Source organism: Halichondria panicea, chromosome 2, assembly GCF_963675165.1.
Source record: "Halichondria panicea chromosome 2, odHalPani1.1, whole genome shotgun sequence".
NCBI lineage: Eukaryota > Metazoa > Porifera > Demospongiae > Suberitida > Halichondriidae > Halichondria > Halichondria panicea.
This window is the reverse complement of record NC_087378.1, coordinates 8,449,200-8,464,085: the sequence shown is the minus strand read 5'-3', so window position 1 is coordinate 8,464,085 and position 14,886 is coordinate 8,449,200. Positions and strand designations below refer to the sequence as shown.

At 45.1% G+C, this 14,886-nt stretch overlaps 4 protein-coding genes across 6 annotated transcripts; 2 read left to right on the top strand and 2 right to left on the bottom strand.

The window, feature by feature from the left end:
- Positions 1 to 8: 8 nt before the first annotated feature.
- Positions 9 to 3,817, bottom strand: LOC135331562 (major facilitator superfamily domain-containing protein 10-like). Its single transcript, XM_064526769.1, has 13 exons — positions 3,536 to 3,817; positions 3,379 to 3,475; positions 3,154 to 3,257; positions 2,945 to 3,103; positions 2,686 to 2,883; positions 2,530 to 2,626; positions 2,369 to 2,480; positions 2,137 to 2,192; positions 1,700 to 1,752; positions 486 to 576; positions 389 to 436; positions 235 to 324; positions 9 to 187 (listed from the first exon to the last, which is right to left on the bottom strand). Exons 1-13 carry the CDS (start codon positions 3,716 to 3,718, stop codon positions 72 to 74), a joined length of 1,404 nt encoding a protein of 467 aa, XP_064382839.1. The 5' UTR covers positions 3,719 to 3,817; the 3' UTR covers positions 9 to 71.
- A 76-nt stretch (positions 3,818 to 3,893) lies between these two features.
- Positions 3,894 to 5,943, top strand: LOC135331561 (uncharacterized). The gene is made up of 4 exons (XM_064526768.1): positions 3,894 to 4,033; positions 4,194 to 4,241; positions 4,301 to 4,438; positions 4,519 to 5,943. The coding sequence occupies exons 3-4, from the start codon at positions 4,322 to 4,324 to the stop codon at positions 5,836 to 5,838; spliced, it is 1,437 nt and encodes a 478-aa protein (XP_064382838.1). The 5' UTR covers positions 3,894 to 4,033; positions 4,194 to 4,241; positions 4,301 to 4,321; the 3' UTR covers positions 5,839 to 5,943.
- Positions 5,875 to 8,294, bottom strand: LOC135332322 (E3 ubiquitin-protein ligase COP1-like). The gene is made up of 13 exons (XM_064527712.1): positions 8,132 to 8,294; positions 8,019 to 8,078; positions 7,867 to 7,964; positions 7,754 to 7,813; positions 7,319 to 7,518; positions 7,187 to 7,272; positions 6,939 to 7,129; positions 6,774 to 6,890; positions 6,596 to 6,713; positions 6,422 to 6,546; positions 6,274 to 6,362; positions 6,136 to 6,195; positions 5,875 to 6,086 (listed from the first exon to the last, which is right to left on the bottom strand). Exons 1-13 carry the CDS (start codon positions 8,260 to 8,262, stop codon positions 6,024 to 6,026), a joined length of 1,398 nt encoding a protein of 465 aa, XP_064383782.1. The 5' UTR covers positions 8,263 to 8,294; the 3' UTR covers positions 5,875 to 6,023.
- On the top strand, positions 8,288 to 14,832 carry LOC135331560 (uncharacterized). Of its 3 annotated transcripts, none has more exons than XM_064526767.1 (19): positions 8,288 to 8,398; positions 8,445 to 8,492; positions 8,542 to 8,616; positions 8,677 to 8,841; positions 8,889 to 9,179; positions 9,333 to 9,431; positions 9,488 to 9,626; positions 9,683 to 9,772; positions 9,847 to 9,913; positions 9,963 to 10,044; positions 10,090 to 10,172; positions 10,328 to 10,379; positions 10,430 to 10,522; positions 10,570 to 10,605; positions 10,659 to 10,706; positions 10,758 to 10,851; positions 10,918 to 10,995; positions 11,039 to 12,127; positions 12,235 to 14,832. In XM_064526767.1, the coding sequence occupies exons 1-17, from the start codon at positions 8,378 to 8,380 to the stop codon at positions 10,968 to 10,970; spliced, it is 1,536 nt and encodes a 511-aa protein (XP_064382837.1). In that variant the 5' UTR covers positions 8,288 to 8,377; the 3' UTR covers positions 10,971 to 10,995; positions 11,039 to 12,127; positions 12,235 to 14,832. The 3 variants fall into 3 exon arrangements, with proteins under 3 accessions (XP_064382837.1, XP_064382835.1, XP_064382836.1); XM_064526765.1 differs by having other exon boundaries at positions 10,753 to 10,851; XM_064526766.1 differs by lacking the exons at positions 10,570 to 10,605; positions 10,659 to 10,706 and having other exon boundaries at positions 10,753 to 10,851.
- The last annotated feature ends 54 nt before the right edge of the window (positions 14,833 to 14,886 follow it).

The window sequence follows — 14,886 nt, the reverse complement described above, 5'->3', positions numbered from 1 at the left end:
TACGTGACTTGTAGTTATCTTATCATGAATCCATATGAATGACATGTATATAATTATACACCATTATTAGATTAAGTGTCTTTTAGTTTGGAGGGTGTAGTAGTGGCAAGTGCTAGCAAGAGTAGAGGCAGAGAGAACAGAGCTGCTCCAGTCATGTAACACACACATGCGCTGTATTGCCAGTAAACTGTAGGGATCTTAGAAACACAACACACAATAATACAAGTGTCTTACCTGTACACGCCACAAACGGTCCAAAGGCTCTTCCCAGAGCTCCAATAGATCTAATGATGCCCAACACCTTCCCCTTCTCACTGTCTTCACCTACACACACACACACACACACAGTCCCATATCACACGCACCATCTACTGCTTCTACTGCTTACCAAACTTTGAGGCTATGGAAGTTAGACTAGGGACAACAGTTCCAGAGCCTAATAGGACAAAATTATGTGAAGAGTGAGTGGGACCTCATGCACTTACCAAATGAGTAGAGGAATAATCCTCCGTACAGCATAGTAGCAGAGGAGGCCCAACCAACGAGAAGCATGCCTGGGATGAGAGCCAACATGCCCTATAAGAGGATATGGTATCACTAATACACACAACCACGGCATAGTGTAAAAGAGCTAGAATGGAATGGAATAATGGAATGACAAATTAGTATAAGAGAGTATAATTATTACTGGTGGAGTATGATTGTACACAAACTTTATAAAGACACGACTATAAAACTACTCAGTTTCTACATTAAACGTCCGAGACATAATATACAATGAATGCCACATACATATAAGTGACAGGGCCTATAGCCTTAGTGACAGGGCCTATAGCCGTAGTGACAGGGCCTATAGCCGTAGTGACAGGGCCTATAGCCTTATTATACTGAGCACTCTCCAAAGCTACTACAGTGTATCTGCATGCCTGCAAAGTTTTGGCCCTTGGTGATGTTTTGAACACTTAGTACATGTTGAAGAGACAGACTGAGAACAACCACTCAACCATTCACTCAAGCTAGGAAAACACATATTGATATCATTTTGAAGCTTAAACTCTGTGCTCTATAAGCTATTAAGCTATTAAGCTATTAAGCTATTAAGCTATTACTTTGAACATGAAATATTGACTTGAATATCATATGCTCAATTAAAAAGACAGCATGTAGCTGGCTGTAATCATCACATGACACCCTGTAGGAAAGAGGATCAACAACTTGCACATGCAACAGTGGTAATTGACCGTTCGAAATGTTTTTGTGGATTTAATTTTTGCGAAATAGCAGCCTTTCTGCAGCGTGTATGCATGTGATATTAAATTCGTGGGTATAAATGTTCGCGGTAGATGCTTGATCAGCGAAAACCACGAACAATTCTACCCTCGAAATATACCGTATAGCGCGAAATTTTCGAGGCACTTATATTTCGTGGATTAGCCTCTAAAAGCTATTTCGTTGCACAATGTTCGCGGAATGACTGCTTACCGGAAGCCACGCCTTTAAATCTTGCACGTTATAGCAGGTAAAGAACGATTTTCGTGGACTTAATTTTCGTGTAGGATTGCTAACCCACGAAATCCACGAAAATTAAGCCCCTCGAAAATTTCGCGCTATACGGTACCCGCTATACGGTATGCCCATGTAGTGGTGTCACCACAACCACTGAGACATTATACAGAAAGTACTACATGATTGTACTAACCACTAGAGCTGTGGTCTTCTCCCTGCCTGCTGGCTGTCTCCTCAGGTATCCTCCTACACAATAAGATGGAGTCAGTAGCACGAGTGGGGGGGGGGGGTCGTTGTCAACAGTAATACCGTTGATCCAATGTAAAAAATGTTATGATTTCTGGCTGGAAAGCTTAGAAAAAGACCTTTCAAACGATATGTCTAAATCCACAAAACCCAAAATTTTGATAGGGCCTAATTTCACATTCTTCAGCCTTGGACCCATGGGATGACCTATATACTTTTAGCTCTCAAATATGAACTTTGATGACACCATTTGAAAGGTATCTTTCTAAGCTTCCAGAAAATCATAACATTTTCGATATTGAATCCATGGAATTCAAATAATGGCAGCTGAAAGAGTTTCTGAACCATTGGGGGGTAGTTGCTTGGGTAAGGGTATTGACTCACCTTGCACTAGGATCATGACCACTCCAATAAACAGAAACATCTTCCCCTGGTCCATGCTGCAAGGGCAGAGAATGGTACGCGTTAGTCTACTACAATAGTTTACAATCAACCCCATGGCTTTACTTTGTCAAATTTTCAATCTGTTGGGCAACTAACCACCTGGTGACTAACAGTGTGGTGGTCTGGAGGTTTTGTGGGTTCTGTAGCTGATAATGATGGCAACATTGTGTACCTGGAATAGCCAAAGCGTTGGTGTACCAGGAAGGTGAGGGAATACTCAAGGCCAGAGAATAGGAAAATATAGAGGAAGTAGACAAGTCCAAGTCTCCTCAGTCTCGACCGATCTACACACAACAGTATGAGTAACTTGACTATCAACAAGCTTGACTTTACCTTGACAAGAAATCTGAGTCACAGAATCGTACTTGAATAGAGATACTGGGTTGACAAGATAGAGTGCTCCTGTGATTCCTCCTCCCAAAGAGGTGGCCTATAAGTAGTGGCCGGTTGACTCAGAGTGCATAATTATGATTATGGTAGGACACATACCCTTTGTCCTGGAGGTAGGGTCTCTGACAGTAGTCCTGCTACTAGCCCAATATTGAGAAGAGTTAGAGTCAGAGCAAAGAGTGCAGGATATTGGAATGCCAGGAAAGATCCTTGATTGCCATGACCCATCAGAGAGAAACCTGCTCCAATGCTAGGTCCAAACAGGAAGCCAAGAGAGAAAGCTGCTCCTACCATTGCCTACAATGTAAGTGTGTGTGTGTGTGTAGTGGGTGGGTGGGTGTGTAGTGGGTGTACTGACCATTCCCTTGGATCTTCCCTCAGCTGTAGTGATATCAGTGACTATAGCTGTGCTCAGACTAACATTGCCCTTGGATACACCAGCCAGGATACGGGCCACCACAAACAGTCCAAAGTTGTAGGAGAGAGCCCAGAGAGCGTAAGACAACAGCACTCCCACCTACACACAGGATGGAGTATCAGGAGTTGGCAAGGCACACATAACTGTACCATGGTGAGTAGTAACAATGGCTTCCTACCATACACATCAGAGGAGGCTCCTAGTAGAGGGGAGGTCAGGAACTGGAGGAATGAGTACAGAGAGCCAAGGAGACCTGCACACATAGGGTAGTAGGGGTTAGGGGGGGCGCTGGGCACACACAGGGTAGTAGGGGTTAAGGGGGGGGGCACACACAGGGTAGTAGGGGTTAGGGGGGGGCAATGTGGCCGGATTACCTCCAAACAAGACAAGATTGAATCGCTCAGTATCGGGCCCACCAATGTACAGTCTGAACCCATCCACACTCTTCAACAGGTAGTCATACAAACCACTCTGTGTGTGTGTGTGTGTGTGTGTGTGTGTGTGTGTGTGTGGGAGGGGTAATACACTCACCTGGTCATGAGTGCTGTAATACTCTAACATGGAAGGAATGAGAGGTAGGATGACTGTGAACCCAAGCAAATCCACCAAGAGAGACAAGAAGACTATGAACAAAGTCCAGCGATTGCTCGGTCGCTTATTAGCCGTCTTTCCATCATCAGCGGTGGTAGCCATTATCAAATCACTAGCTTGCATGTACACAATGCACCTCACTTCTCCTAAACATAAAACCACACTATTTATTACTCAAAATCTAATTAGCTCTAGCTCACCACATGCGAGGGCCACATGGCCATATGGCCTTGTTGGGAAGGTGGGCGTGTACAAGCTAGCTAGTATGAAGAGATCTAGAGATATAGATGAAGTGGATACCGACAAAAGACTCTTGACAGGCAGCAAGGAAAATCCCATTGTGATCTGTGACTCACCTATGACCAGGCTAACACCAGCTAAGCACTTCATCAAGACAACCACTCGTGATCCTTCTGTTAGTACTTCTTGATCTTGTGTGTACGTACATGTCCACCATGCATGCACACATGTACATATTATGTTACTGCCTGTTTTGGCTTGTTTTCTGTGTGTGTACATATAGGTACAGCGTTGGTATTTATTGCTCCTGTTCCTCAAACTTGGTATATACCATTCATTCATCCGCACACGTACACAGATAGTGTCTAGGCGTGCGCGTGTGAAGGCAGTCAAGCAAAGCTCTTTGGTGAGTTGAACCATGGTTGAACGTTCTGTGAAACTGTTGATCACCTCCTACCTAACCAGACTGCTGGTGGTGGAGATGAGATGAAGAGGGTGAATAGATTTAAGTTGTACAGTCATGCTACTGATCCCACCAGAGATCTAAAGTCTGTGTATGCTGTGGCAGGCACTCCCAAGTGGACTGTGTCTGCATGTACACAGGTTGGTTAGTACCAGCCGCTCTTATACACACACACACAAGGTTGTTCACTCCATGCTTTACATGTACTGCCTACACACAGGAGCCTAACCACAATGGTGGTGCACAGGAGGACCAGGAGGACAAGGGAACCACTGTCTACACACTACCTATACAGGAGGACAAGGGAACCACTGTCCACACACTACCTATACAGGAGGACAAGGGAACCACCGCCCACACACTATCTACACAGGAGGGCAAGGGAACCACTGTCCACACACTACCTATACAGGAGGACAAGGGAACCACCGCCCACACACTATCTACACAGGAGGACAAGGGAACCACCGCCCACACACTACCTACACAGGAGGCCGTCTCAATTACTCACCACACAAACTCCCTTGCATCAAATGAACCACCCGATATTGCACCAGTGGACATTGTTATTTACCCCAAACCATTTCACAAATTCTCCCAGGGATATATGGAGACCTTGACTGATGTTGGGCTTACTAACAGTGACAGACTTGCTCGCTATGTTCAACTGCTGGAGCGTCTCTTGGCGCATGCTTACTTCATTCCTACAAACAGAATACAAATAGTTGTGGACACGGTATTGAAAGTATCCAACAAACAAGTATTATACAGATTCCATTCTCTGCTTTGCCAAGACTTGAAGCTGAGACCTAGTGGTACCACCAATCTTCCAGTGGACTACCTGCAGGACACATTGCACACTATCAGCCACAAGCTCTCCTTCACACCCACTCACCTACCCTCTAGGATTGTGCTACATTACATTGCTCTCTTGAAACCACTTCTCTCTTCATCGCTCACTACCAAGCTATTAGATATGGCTATATCTACATTGTGTGTGCCCCCTTTGGACAGTCTCCCTTCCCCCACACAAGCTGCGCTCTCTCTAATGGCCTCCCATTCTCTACCTGGTGACCTAGCAGCTAGGATCCAACAGCTCACGTCCTATACAGACAAACACCAACTGCTGCGTTGTATTCCTCAACTGGATCTAAGGCTGAAGGTGGTGGAAGTTATCTTATCCCAGAGCTTTCATGGTGACCATGACAACCAACCTACACCCAATACATCTCTTGAGGAGATCTGTCAGAGGCACTTTACACGGAGACCATATCGACCCAACGGTGACCCCCATGACCTTTGCTATTTCTTGAGTCTTTTGTTGCTACTAGTGGAAACATGGCTCCTTCTCCACCACCCCCCACAGTGTGTGGGCATCAACCACCCCCCTCCTGAGACTCCTCCCCCTAGCGTACAGTGTGTGGGACATGCAGTGGATCTATTGACTAGTAGATTATTAGATGATGCTTTCTTAACAGACGAATTATGTTCACCAAATGTTTGGCATCAACTACAACTACTCAAAGCGTTTAGCAACTAATAATTTTTTATTAACTTTACTAGTGGTCTGTAATAATTGTTTTGTACTTTTCATTAAAATTCACCTTTATTAATTTTGGGCAATGAATAATTACTCATGACGTCATTAGTCATTTATGATGAAATCAGGAGTAGATGAAACTGATAAGATGACAGACATAATAATGTTGAGGTTAGTCCATGTGTTCAGCACATTTGCAGTACTTTGATGATTCCTTGACTGTTGGCTGCCAACAAGACTCCACTCTCCTGCAGTACATACACAGTTAGGGTCAGTGCATGCAATGCATTTGCATACCTTTTTCCAACAAACTGCACTCACAAATTCATCCCCACTCGATTCAGAGCTAGTGTCAGGCTGCATGGTAGGGTACAAGCATGGTAGGTGAGTGCACTAGGTCATGAATATCGTGGGTACACTAGGTGGTGGTCTTACCAGAGGTCCACTGGGAGGACGAAACTTGAATGAGAGCATTGGCTTGGAGACATGTTTCCCGTACACGTACAGACAGTTATTCTCACTCCCTACACATACACACAGAGAGTCCCAGTCAGCATGCACTCATGACAAGGAGTATACTTACCACAAGATATAAAGTCTCGACAGGTGGATAGACCCACAAAGTTCTTTTCATTAACATGTCCCTTGTATGTCCTACTAAACTGTCCTGTGTTGGTGTCCCAGAGTGTCAGCTCACTGTCAGTAGAGCTACAAGAGAGATATAGTCAAGAGAGAGATAATGAGCACACTCACTTACGCTGACACTAACTCATTGTCACTCATAAACTGAACATAAGAAACTGCTTTTTTGTGTCCCTTCAACTCAAACAATTCTTGTCCAGGGTTCCGTAGGTCCACATAATGCACAGAGTGATCTTGTCAGTGTGTGTGTGTGTGTGTGAGGGGACAGGTGTGTGAGGTGTGTGGGGACTTACCTGCAGATCCATAGGCTAGGTGATATCTATTAGTGGGATGGAAGCGGACACAACAGACGTTAGCTTTAGTGTCCAGAGTGTGAATACTGTGCTGGCGATTGTTCACCCAGAGTTTGACTGCATGTATGGATAATGTGTGCTCTAATTAGAGAAGAGGACATTAACCTGTTCCATCATCAGAACCAGAGGCAAACAATTGAGGTTCAGTGGGGTTAAACATCACAGACCACACCCTCTTTCCATGTTCCAAATGAGTTGTGACCTTTGACCCGTCATTAACATCCCAAATATTGACTGCTCCTGCGTAATCACTTGACACGAGGATTGTCTTCAGATAGGGGTTAAAGTGCACTGAGCTGTCGGGGTTAAAATGCAATGAGCTACAAGCAAAACACAACTTGAATGTGCAGTACCTCAGTTTGGCATTTGACACCATTTCTTTGACAGGAAAGTGGTTTTGGAAGCCAGTGTTTTGCAGCACACGCCTCAGCGAGTATATCTGTAGAGACAGCAATAAAGATAAAGAGATTACGAAACTAGCTCACTTTGATTCGTTTAGTGACTCCAGCAACTGCAAACATTTCACAGTCACAGTCAAACTCCAGACTGGAGACAATGGCACAGGAAGAGCTGCTGCTGGTATCACTATATTGTAGAGAGGCCAACTCTTGTACAGAGGAAAACTTAGTGAAGCGATAAAGATCCTTTCCAAACTCATTCAATACATCTCCTGTGCTATCAGGATCTGAAGTGAGACTACTCAAGCAAAGGTTGTGAGGTTATCCCACTCACCAGTCAATGGTGGCATTCTTGTGTTGAGGTAACTATCTACCAACTCAGGAAAGCTGGACATCATAATACTTCTCTGTGTCTCATCAGTTCCAGGCCCACTCACCTACACACAGTGACGGTGCACACACACACACACACACACACACACACACACACACACACACAGTGATAGGGGGGTTAGGATTTACATACCTCTTCAGTCGGCGTGGTAACTGTTTGATTGCTGAACTTTGCCACCAAGTCGTTCACTACACACAACCATAGTTACAGGTGGTGGTGCATATTATTGTAGTGCACATACTAGATACGTTGGGATGTATTGGGTTCTGTAGAGGTAGTGTTGCCTTGCACACCGGGCACACTGGGGCTCCAGCTAGACTCTCAGTGATACAGTCATAGCTAAGAAGGTGGCATATACACACACACACTAGTAGTATAGTAGTAGCTACCCACCAGAAGCTGTGTCCACAGATGGTGACATGGACCTCCTTCAGAGTATCAAAGCACACTGGACTGTAGTATTAAAGATATGATAATGATGACATACACGACAGAGCAAAACGTACCATATAAAGTCATTCTCTTGGAAGGTGACTCCACTGGAAGGTGCGCCATTGGGGGGTTCGCTGGTGCCTAACCCTAATCCTCCATCGCCGGCTGTACAGGAACGCTTTCTTTTCTTACTGGACCGAGACATAACTTATTAACTGCAGACTCAGCACAATAATTATTGAGGTCAAAGGGTAATTTAAATGGGCATTAATTAAAGCACAGAGGCTATTAACAGGAGTATTGTAGGGAACGCATGAAAAATGGAGCTGGACAGACTCATGGTGAGGGTTAATTGACTATTGGATAGTGAACCACTTTTGTGTGTAGGCTGAGAGACTTTTGTCTAATGAGGCAGGTCCACAAGCACATGACAAGGTAGGTATTGCTCAGTAGTGTATAATCCACTTCCCACTGATACACACAGGTATTAGCTGCTCTTAGAGATACAGCAGCTGCTATAGTTGAGAGCACTCCTACTCAAGCCCAACACACTCTAGTGGTGAGTGAGTGTGTGTGGATAATGGTGTCCCTAACCTTAACCATGCACCTATCCCTCTAGAGCCTCCAGACACTCTTCACCACTCACCCTCTCTCTCCCACAACACTCACAACCACACTGGCAACTATAGAAACTGCTCTCACCATTTGTTCATCTGTCAATGCCTCAACAGAATTATCAGACCATCTTGCATGTCTCTTCAAGACAACCTATTCTCTACTAAAGGTACATGTACTATCAGAATGAGTGGGCAAGTGAATACCCATGTATAGAGTGCTGTGGGGCTCATGGACACTATGATGACCTCTGACCCCCAACTACCGGCAACGCTAACAGCTTTGCTTGGTGTAGCCGCTGCTTCAATGACCTTTGACCCATCAATGGTGGCTGTGTGTTGGAAGGGCCTTGGGCGTGGGCTACCTAAGGTCAAAGGTCATGCAGTTGCTATACTCATAGTCAAAGAGCTGTGTATTGTGTTAGAGAAGATATATTGCAAGTGTCCAGGGGAAAAAGAGGTCAAATTAGCTACCTTCCTTGGAAATCTTCTGTGTCGAACCATTCAGGTAAGTCAATCAATCCTAATTTAAACTGTGTGTACTGTGTGTGTGTGTGTGTGTGTGTGTGTGTGTGTGTGTGTGTGTGTGTGTCTGTGTCTGTGTGTGTGTGTGTGTGTGTGTGTGTGTGTGTGTGTGTGTGTGTGTGTGCTGTTTTTACAGGAGTGTGATGATGGTGGATGGTGGGAAGGAGATGTGATCAAATGTTGTGTGGCTATTCTGAGTAAAGGAGAGTGTGTTGTGGAGGAAGCCTTTGCATTAGTGAGATTATGTACTTCACACTAATGGTGCCCTTATTGCCTGTTTCCTGTATATAGGCTGATGCGTTGCTCTCAATACTGACTCATAGGAGATCATGTCTAGAGCTGCTGATGACCCCCACCATCACTAACCAGCATTGTCTGGGCAGACTGTTGTGTCTCTGTGTACTTGTTCACCACCTCCCCAAGCTACAAGGTGTGCCCCTCCTCTCTCTCTCTATGCTCCCACTGATTAGTAGTACATGTGTACAGAGGAGTTGATAGAGTATTGTCTGGGGCCTCTAGTGGAGACCAGGGCAACGTGTCCACTAGTTGAGTCCCTCTTGATTTGCCTGAGTCAGAGTGAGTGTGTGTGTGTGTGTGTGTGTGCGCGTGTGTGTGTGTGTGTGTGTTTGGCTAACCCTCAACCTGTCCAGACTATGTGTGGTTGCAGGTTCCTGTCAGAGTACCAGGTCCTAAGATGGATGGCATGATAACTCTAAAGTACTCTAGCTCCTTCCTATGTGACTATTCTGGTATTGCTTTGATCTAGGAGTGTGTCCCTGTCTGAGTGTGTGGCCTGCAGTCTGAGTCTCCTCACTCTCATCACACCCCCTCAATATCTGGGCCATGTGGTTAGTCTCTAGTCTTACTCTCTTTCTCTAACCTCCCCTTCACAGGAGTGGAGTCTGTTCAGAGGTGTCCTCTCACCACTACTTCATGTATCATTACTGGCCATTGATGCTCTGTTCTACCATGCTAGGTGAGTAGGCAGGCACCACACACTTCCGCACCCAACAGTTATTCAATCTCCCAAACACACACTCCCCCACACTCCCCACACAACACACACTCCCCCACACTCCCCACACAACACACACTCCCCACATAACACACACAACACACACTCCCCCACAGACGATGCTCACAGTCAGTGCAAGCACACTACATCCAGCTGAGTCAGGAACTTGTATGTGCTTTTGCCTCATGTGTTTCACCAACTTGTTAACTTTGTTACAGCTGAAACAAATGACATCGCAAAGTTTGTCTGTTCTGCTCCATAGACTCATGAGGCTGCCTTCTATCTCTTTGTTGCCTCCACCTTCTCACATAGTAAGTAATGTGTGTGTGTGCCTGTAAATACTCCCTCCTTCACCTAGTTACCTAATGATTTGATTGGGATGGAAATGGATGAGGTATGTGTAAGGAGAGTTTGGGGTCTTACGTTGTGTGATGCATGCTGTTGCAGGCCACTGGAACAAGGCTAGCTTCTCATCTCCTCACACACTCTAAAGAGGTGGTGCTTGTCTCTACTAGTGTCTCTAATATCTACTCCTCCACAGAACAGTTCAAATGTGGCCAGATACTTGAGGATCCTCATATCCTCACCCTCTTGGTTGGTGCATACCCTGGCATTGGAAGCATTCACAGCTATTGCAAAGGTACGTACACACATGCACACTGCTGCTCTGTGCTGTGTCTACAAGTATTTATATATAATTATACAGGTATCTGCAGACACTACGTATGTGGAGAGTTGTGTGCCTCCTGGATACACTGATGCTACTCTACACTTCCTACAACAGGTTTGACTTTGTGTGTGTGTTGTGTGTTATACCGCCCATGTAGAGGGCTAGTGGATATTGGTCAGAGGAGACTGTGAAGATGGGTCTGACACAACAAGGACGAAGCTACCTTGCTCAATCACTGTATCTCATCATTAACTCTGTTACTATGAGACTTGTATTATAAACAATTTTGGCCCTAACTGATGCACAAATCATAATTGTTGAACAGTATAATGCCTGGAAACCACCCCCCTTTAATTATTTGGGTTATAATCAGGGTGATGTGTACTCTCTAGTGATGTATAGTAATTAGGGTGGTACAACCAAGGCGAGTGTATGCTGTGCTTGTGCTTGTAGCTGTGTGTTGTATGGGTGACTATTCTATTCTCTTCATGTGCAACTGAGGGAGTACCACCATACAATGGACCAACCAACCACTCCATCATCCTGCCACTTGAACAGGAGGAGACCTCCACTGAGTTCGTTTCTTGTACATGATTCTGCAGCCACACTCTTGACAACGAATCGGATCCCTTGGTTTCACCTCATTCTCACTGTGACACTCTGTGTTTGTGGAGTGGGCGGCATGTGTGGTGTGGCTCCAATTTCCCCTCCCTTTCAATGATGACTGAGTGTCCATAGCTGGGTATTGAATAACAGTTGACCTTTTTTTAGCAACATTTCTGGTCACTTTTCTCATTTCCCCCCTCTACTTCAAAATCCTGTATGACACCCTTGGGCAGTGTGTGTGTGTGGGGGTGTGCATATCTCCACAGATATAAGTATGTCATGGGTTGCTTGGATTGGTTGGGGGGGGGGAGCATTGGGGTTAGGTGTAGCTCCTCCTGATGCGGCTAGCTGCTGTGCTGGGATCCATTTTCGAAAAGCTAAAGGTCTTCTGCAGCATGCATGGGATAAAAGGGGTGGGGCTGGTCTGAAGGTTACTGCGCATGCGTATAAGTACACTTGCGGCTGTCTGGGACAGATTTCGCAATACCCACAATAAGTACTCTTGCGGTCCTTATCGGTGGGAACTGCCGGTCTCCATGGCATCTCCACGAAGACTCTGACGTCAATCGCCTGGAATATTCCCAGATCCAGTTCCAGAAGCTCAGTTCCTTTGAAGAAGCTCAGTGTCTTGCTGGAAGAGGTGAGTTTCTTTGCTTGTAGCTTGCATGTTTGCAGGAATGTAGCATTGTAGCATTGTTTGCTGTCTATTAATTTTGATTAATTACTATTGACTTGCTTTTTATGCAGAATCATTGCGAGCCTTCCACGGTGTTGCAGAATCATCGCGAGCCTTCCATTGTGTTGCCTTCCTGCGGAGCAGCGCGTGCATTCTTCAGCCATGGAAGGATAGGAGCTGGATCATCCGAAGCAGTGCAGGCTGCAGGAGTTATTTGTAAGTTGAAGCCGTACGTCTGCATGTTCATCTTGTCTTGTGTGTAGCTTGTTGCATGTGGTGTGTGTGTATGTTATTGCAGCTATTGATTGGATTGTTCACTCTCTGGCCTTTAAGTGTATCGGTGTTGCTTGGTTTGTTGAGAGTGGAATGTTTCTGTTTCTGATATTCCTTGTGTCTAAGTGTGGTGGCCTCTTCTTGACTGTGAGGTGTGTAGGTCATGCAGCTTAATAGATACATACTTGCCAGCAAAGCGCACGTTGAATGCATGTATGCATGGCTAAACTCGTGTTAATTGGTGTTGCGCTTATAATTTGTTTTTCATGTACACGTGGCTAAGAGTCCATTATTCTGCATGGCCTTGAACCTTTTGGTGGGGGGGGGGAGGGGTGGGGGTGGTGTCCGTAGCACTAGAGTAATCAATCAGAATGTGTGTGAAAGGTTCTTCAACAGTCGGGTCGCAGGACAGCATCTTCTTGTTCTTGGAACCGTTGTCGAACCAGCCTTCGGGGTGCAACGATTGATTATTCATGGCATTCCAGTCTACGGAGGGAACACTCTGTTGTTAGTACCTGCCTAAGGGGAAAGCAGCACAGGGTATGTTCCCCCGGGAGCATATCCTGTCATAATAGGGAGTGTTGAGATCTCGTTATCTGTTCCAATAGTTAGTTAGCTAGACATTAGCTAGTTAGTCGACTGCTGGTTCCTGGCTATGCTATGTGAAGGCTTAAATATGCTTTTTATGATGCCTTTTTTTAGTCAGGTGGATGGAATTGGTAAGTTCAGGCTTCAACTAAACCCTAGGTGCATGTGCCAAGGGAACTGTAGCCTTTGACTGGCTTGGTGGAAGAGTAGTCTTGAGCACTTGTGCAAACCTTGCATGCCAGGCTTGTTACAACTGGAGTCGACAAGTGCTTCAAGAGCAAGGAGGTGTTATCTCTGTGAGTCTACTGTTGTTGAACCATCCCACACATTCTGGTTGATTACTTCTGTGCTCAGTTAATGGTACTCACAGTCACAGGGTCCCTTTAGTTTAGTATGCCCTTATTGTATTAGTCCCTTGGGCAAAGAAACTACTGGACTACTGGTGGTGGTCCTCTTGTGGTTGATTTGATTGGTTGTGGTTGGTTTATTATGGGAAGTTCTGTCTTCTCTGCACAGTTGGTGCATGTGGATGAGAATTATTTTTGTGTCTGAATTGGTGGTCTTGTTGTGTAGTCTTGCTGTTGAATTGATTGGTGGTTGTTCTCATCTCTTCTCTGCACAGCACAAACAGCTATATAGTTTGCTATTAATTTTGTTGTCTGGTGTTATAACATTGTATTGTATAATTATGTGTATTGATAATACTAGGCTGATGGTTGTCAGCTGTGGTGGTGATTGGCTGGTATTGTATTGTGTGGAGTTGATGGTTTTGTTTGAACTGCTGCTCTCATGCATTTGCAGTCACAATGCACACACACACACAGCTCCTCCTACTAGCTGCTGTACTAGTGTTCCATTCTCTCACTGCTTTTGTCTCCTCTTTCCCCCAGGTACAGACAAGCCATGCTGAATCCTGGGAGAATCACTAACCTGATCAATGTCTGCATAATTATTATTATTATTGCAGGTTTAAAGGGGCGGGGCTTGACTGTACGCCCCCACATCTCTCTTCAGGGGGAGGGGCTCAGGTCTCAACGCCCACTAATTACTATCCCACTATAAGTATTACTGATCTATAGAGAGGTGAATTGTCTCTGTATGTATGCAGCCATGGATACATTAAAGATGAGTAGGGCTGGCTGGCTACATGTGAAGTGTGTCGTATATTCTGTGATGTGTATAGGTAGATGTCTGCATAGCAAAAGATAGCCACTGTAACAGCATGCACACAGATGAGTAGCTAGCTATGTTGTGTGGCAAGTCTTTCATGCTCTCTGTGTGTAGGTTGATTGTGTGTGGAGGAGCCACTGTAACAGCATACACACAGATGAGTAGCTAGCTATGTTGTATGGCAAGTCTTTATGATCCCCAATGTAGGTTGATTGCGTGTGGAGGAGCCACTGTAACAGCGTACACAGAATGAGTAGCTAGCTATGTTGTATGGCAAGTCTTTCATGCTCTCTGTGCAGGTTGATTGTGTGTGGAGGAGCCACTGTAACAGCATGCACACAGATGAGTAGCTAACTATGTTGTATGGCAAGTCTTTATGATCCCCAATGTAGGGGGATTGCGTGTGGAGGAGCCACATACACACAGATGAGTAGCTAACTATGTTGTATGGCAAGTCTTTACGATCCCTCCAGGTTGATAACTTGGGATGGACAGCAGTAACCAACACTATGAGCAATTAAGCAGCTTGACTTATTCTGATGGCTGCTGCAAACAATGATTGTCGTTGTTCATGTTTTGTATTTTTATGACAACATTTATAATTCTTTTATCAATAATAAATAATTGAGAGTTGACAATGGGACAATCAGGAAACAACAACACATCATCAATACTGTTAAAATCCCATCATA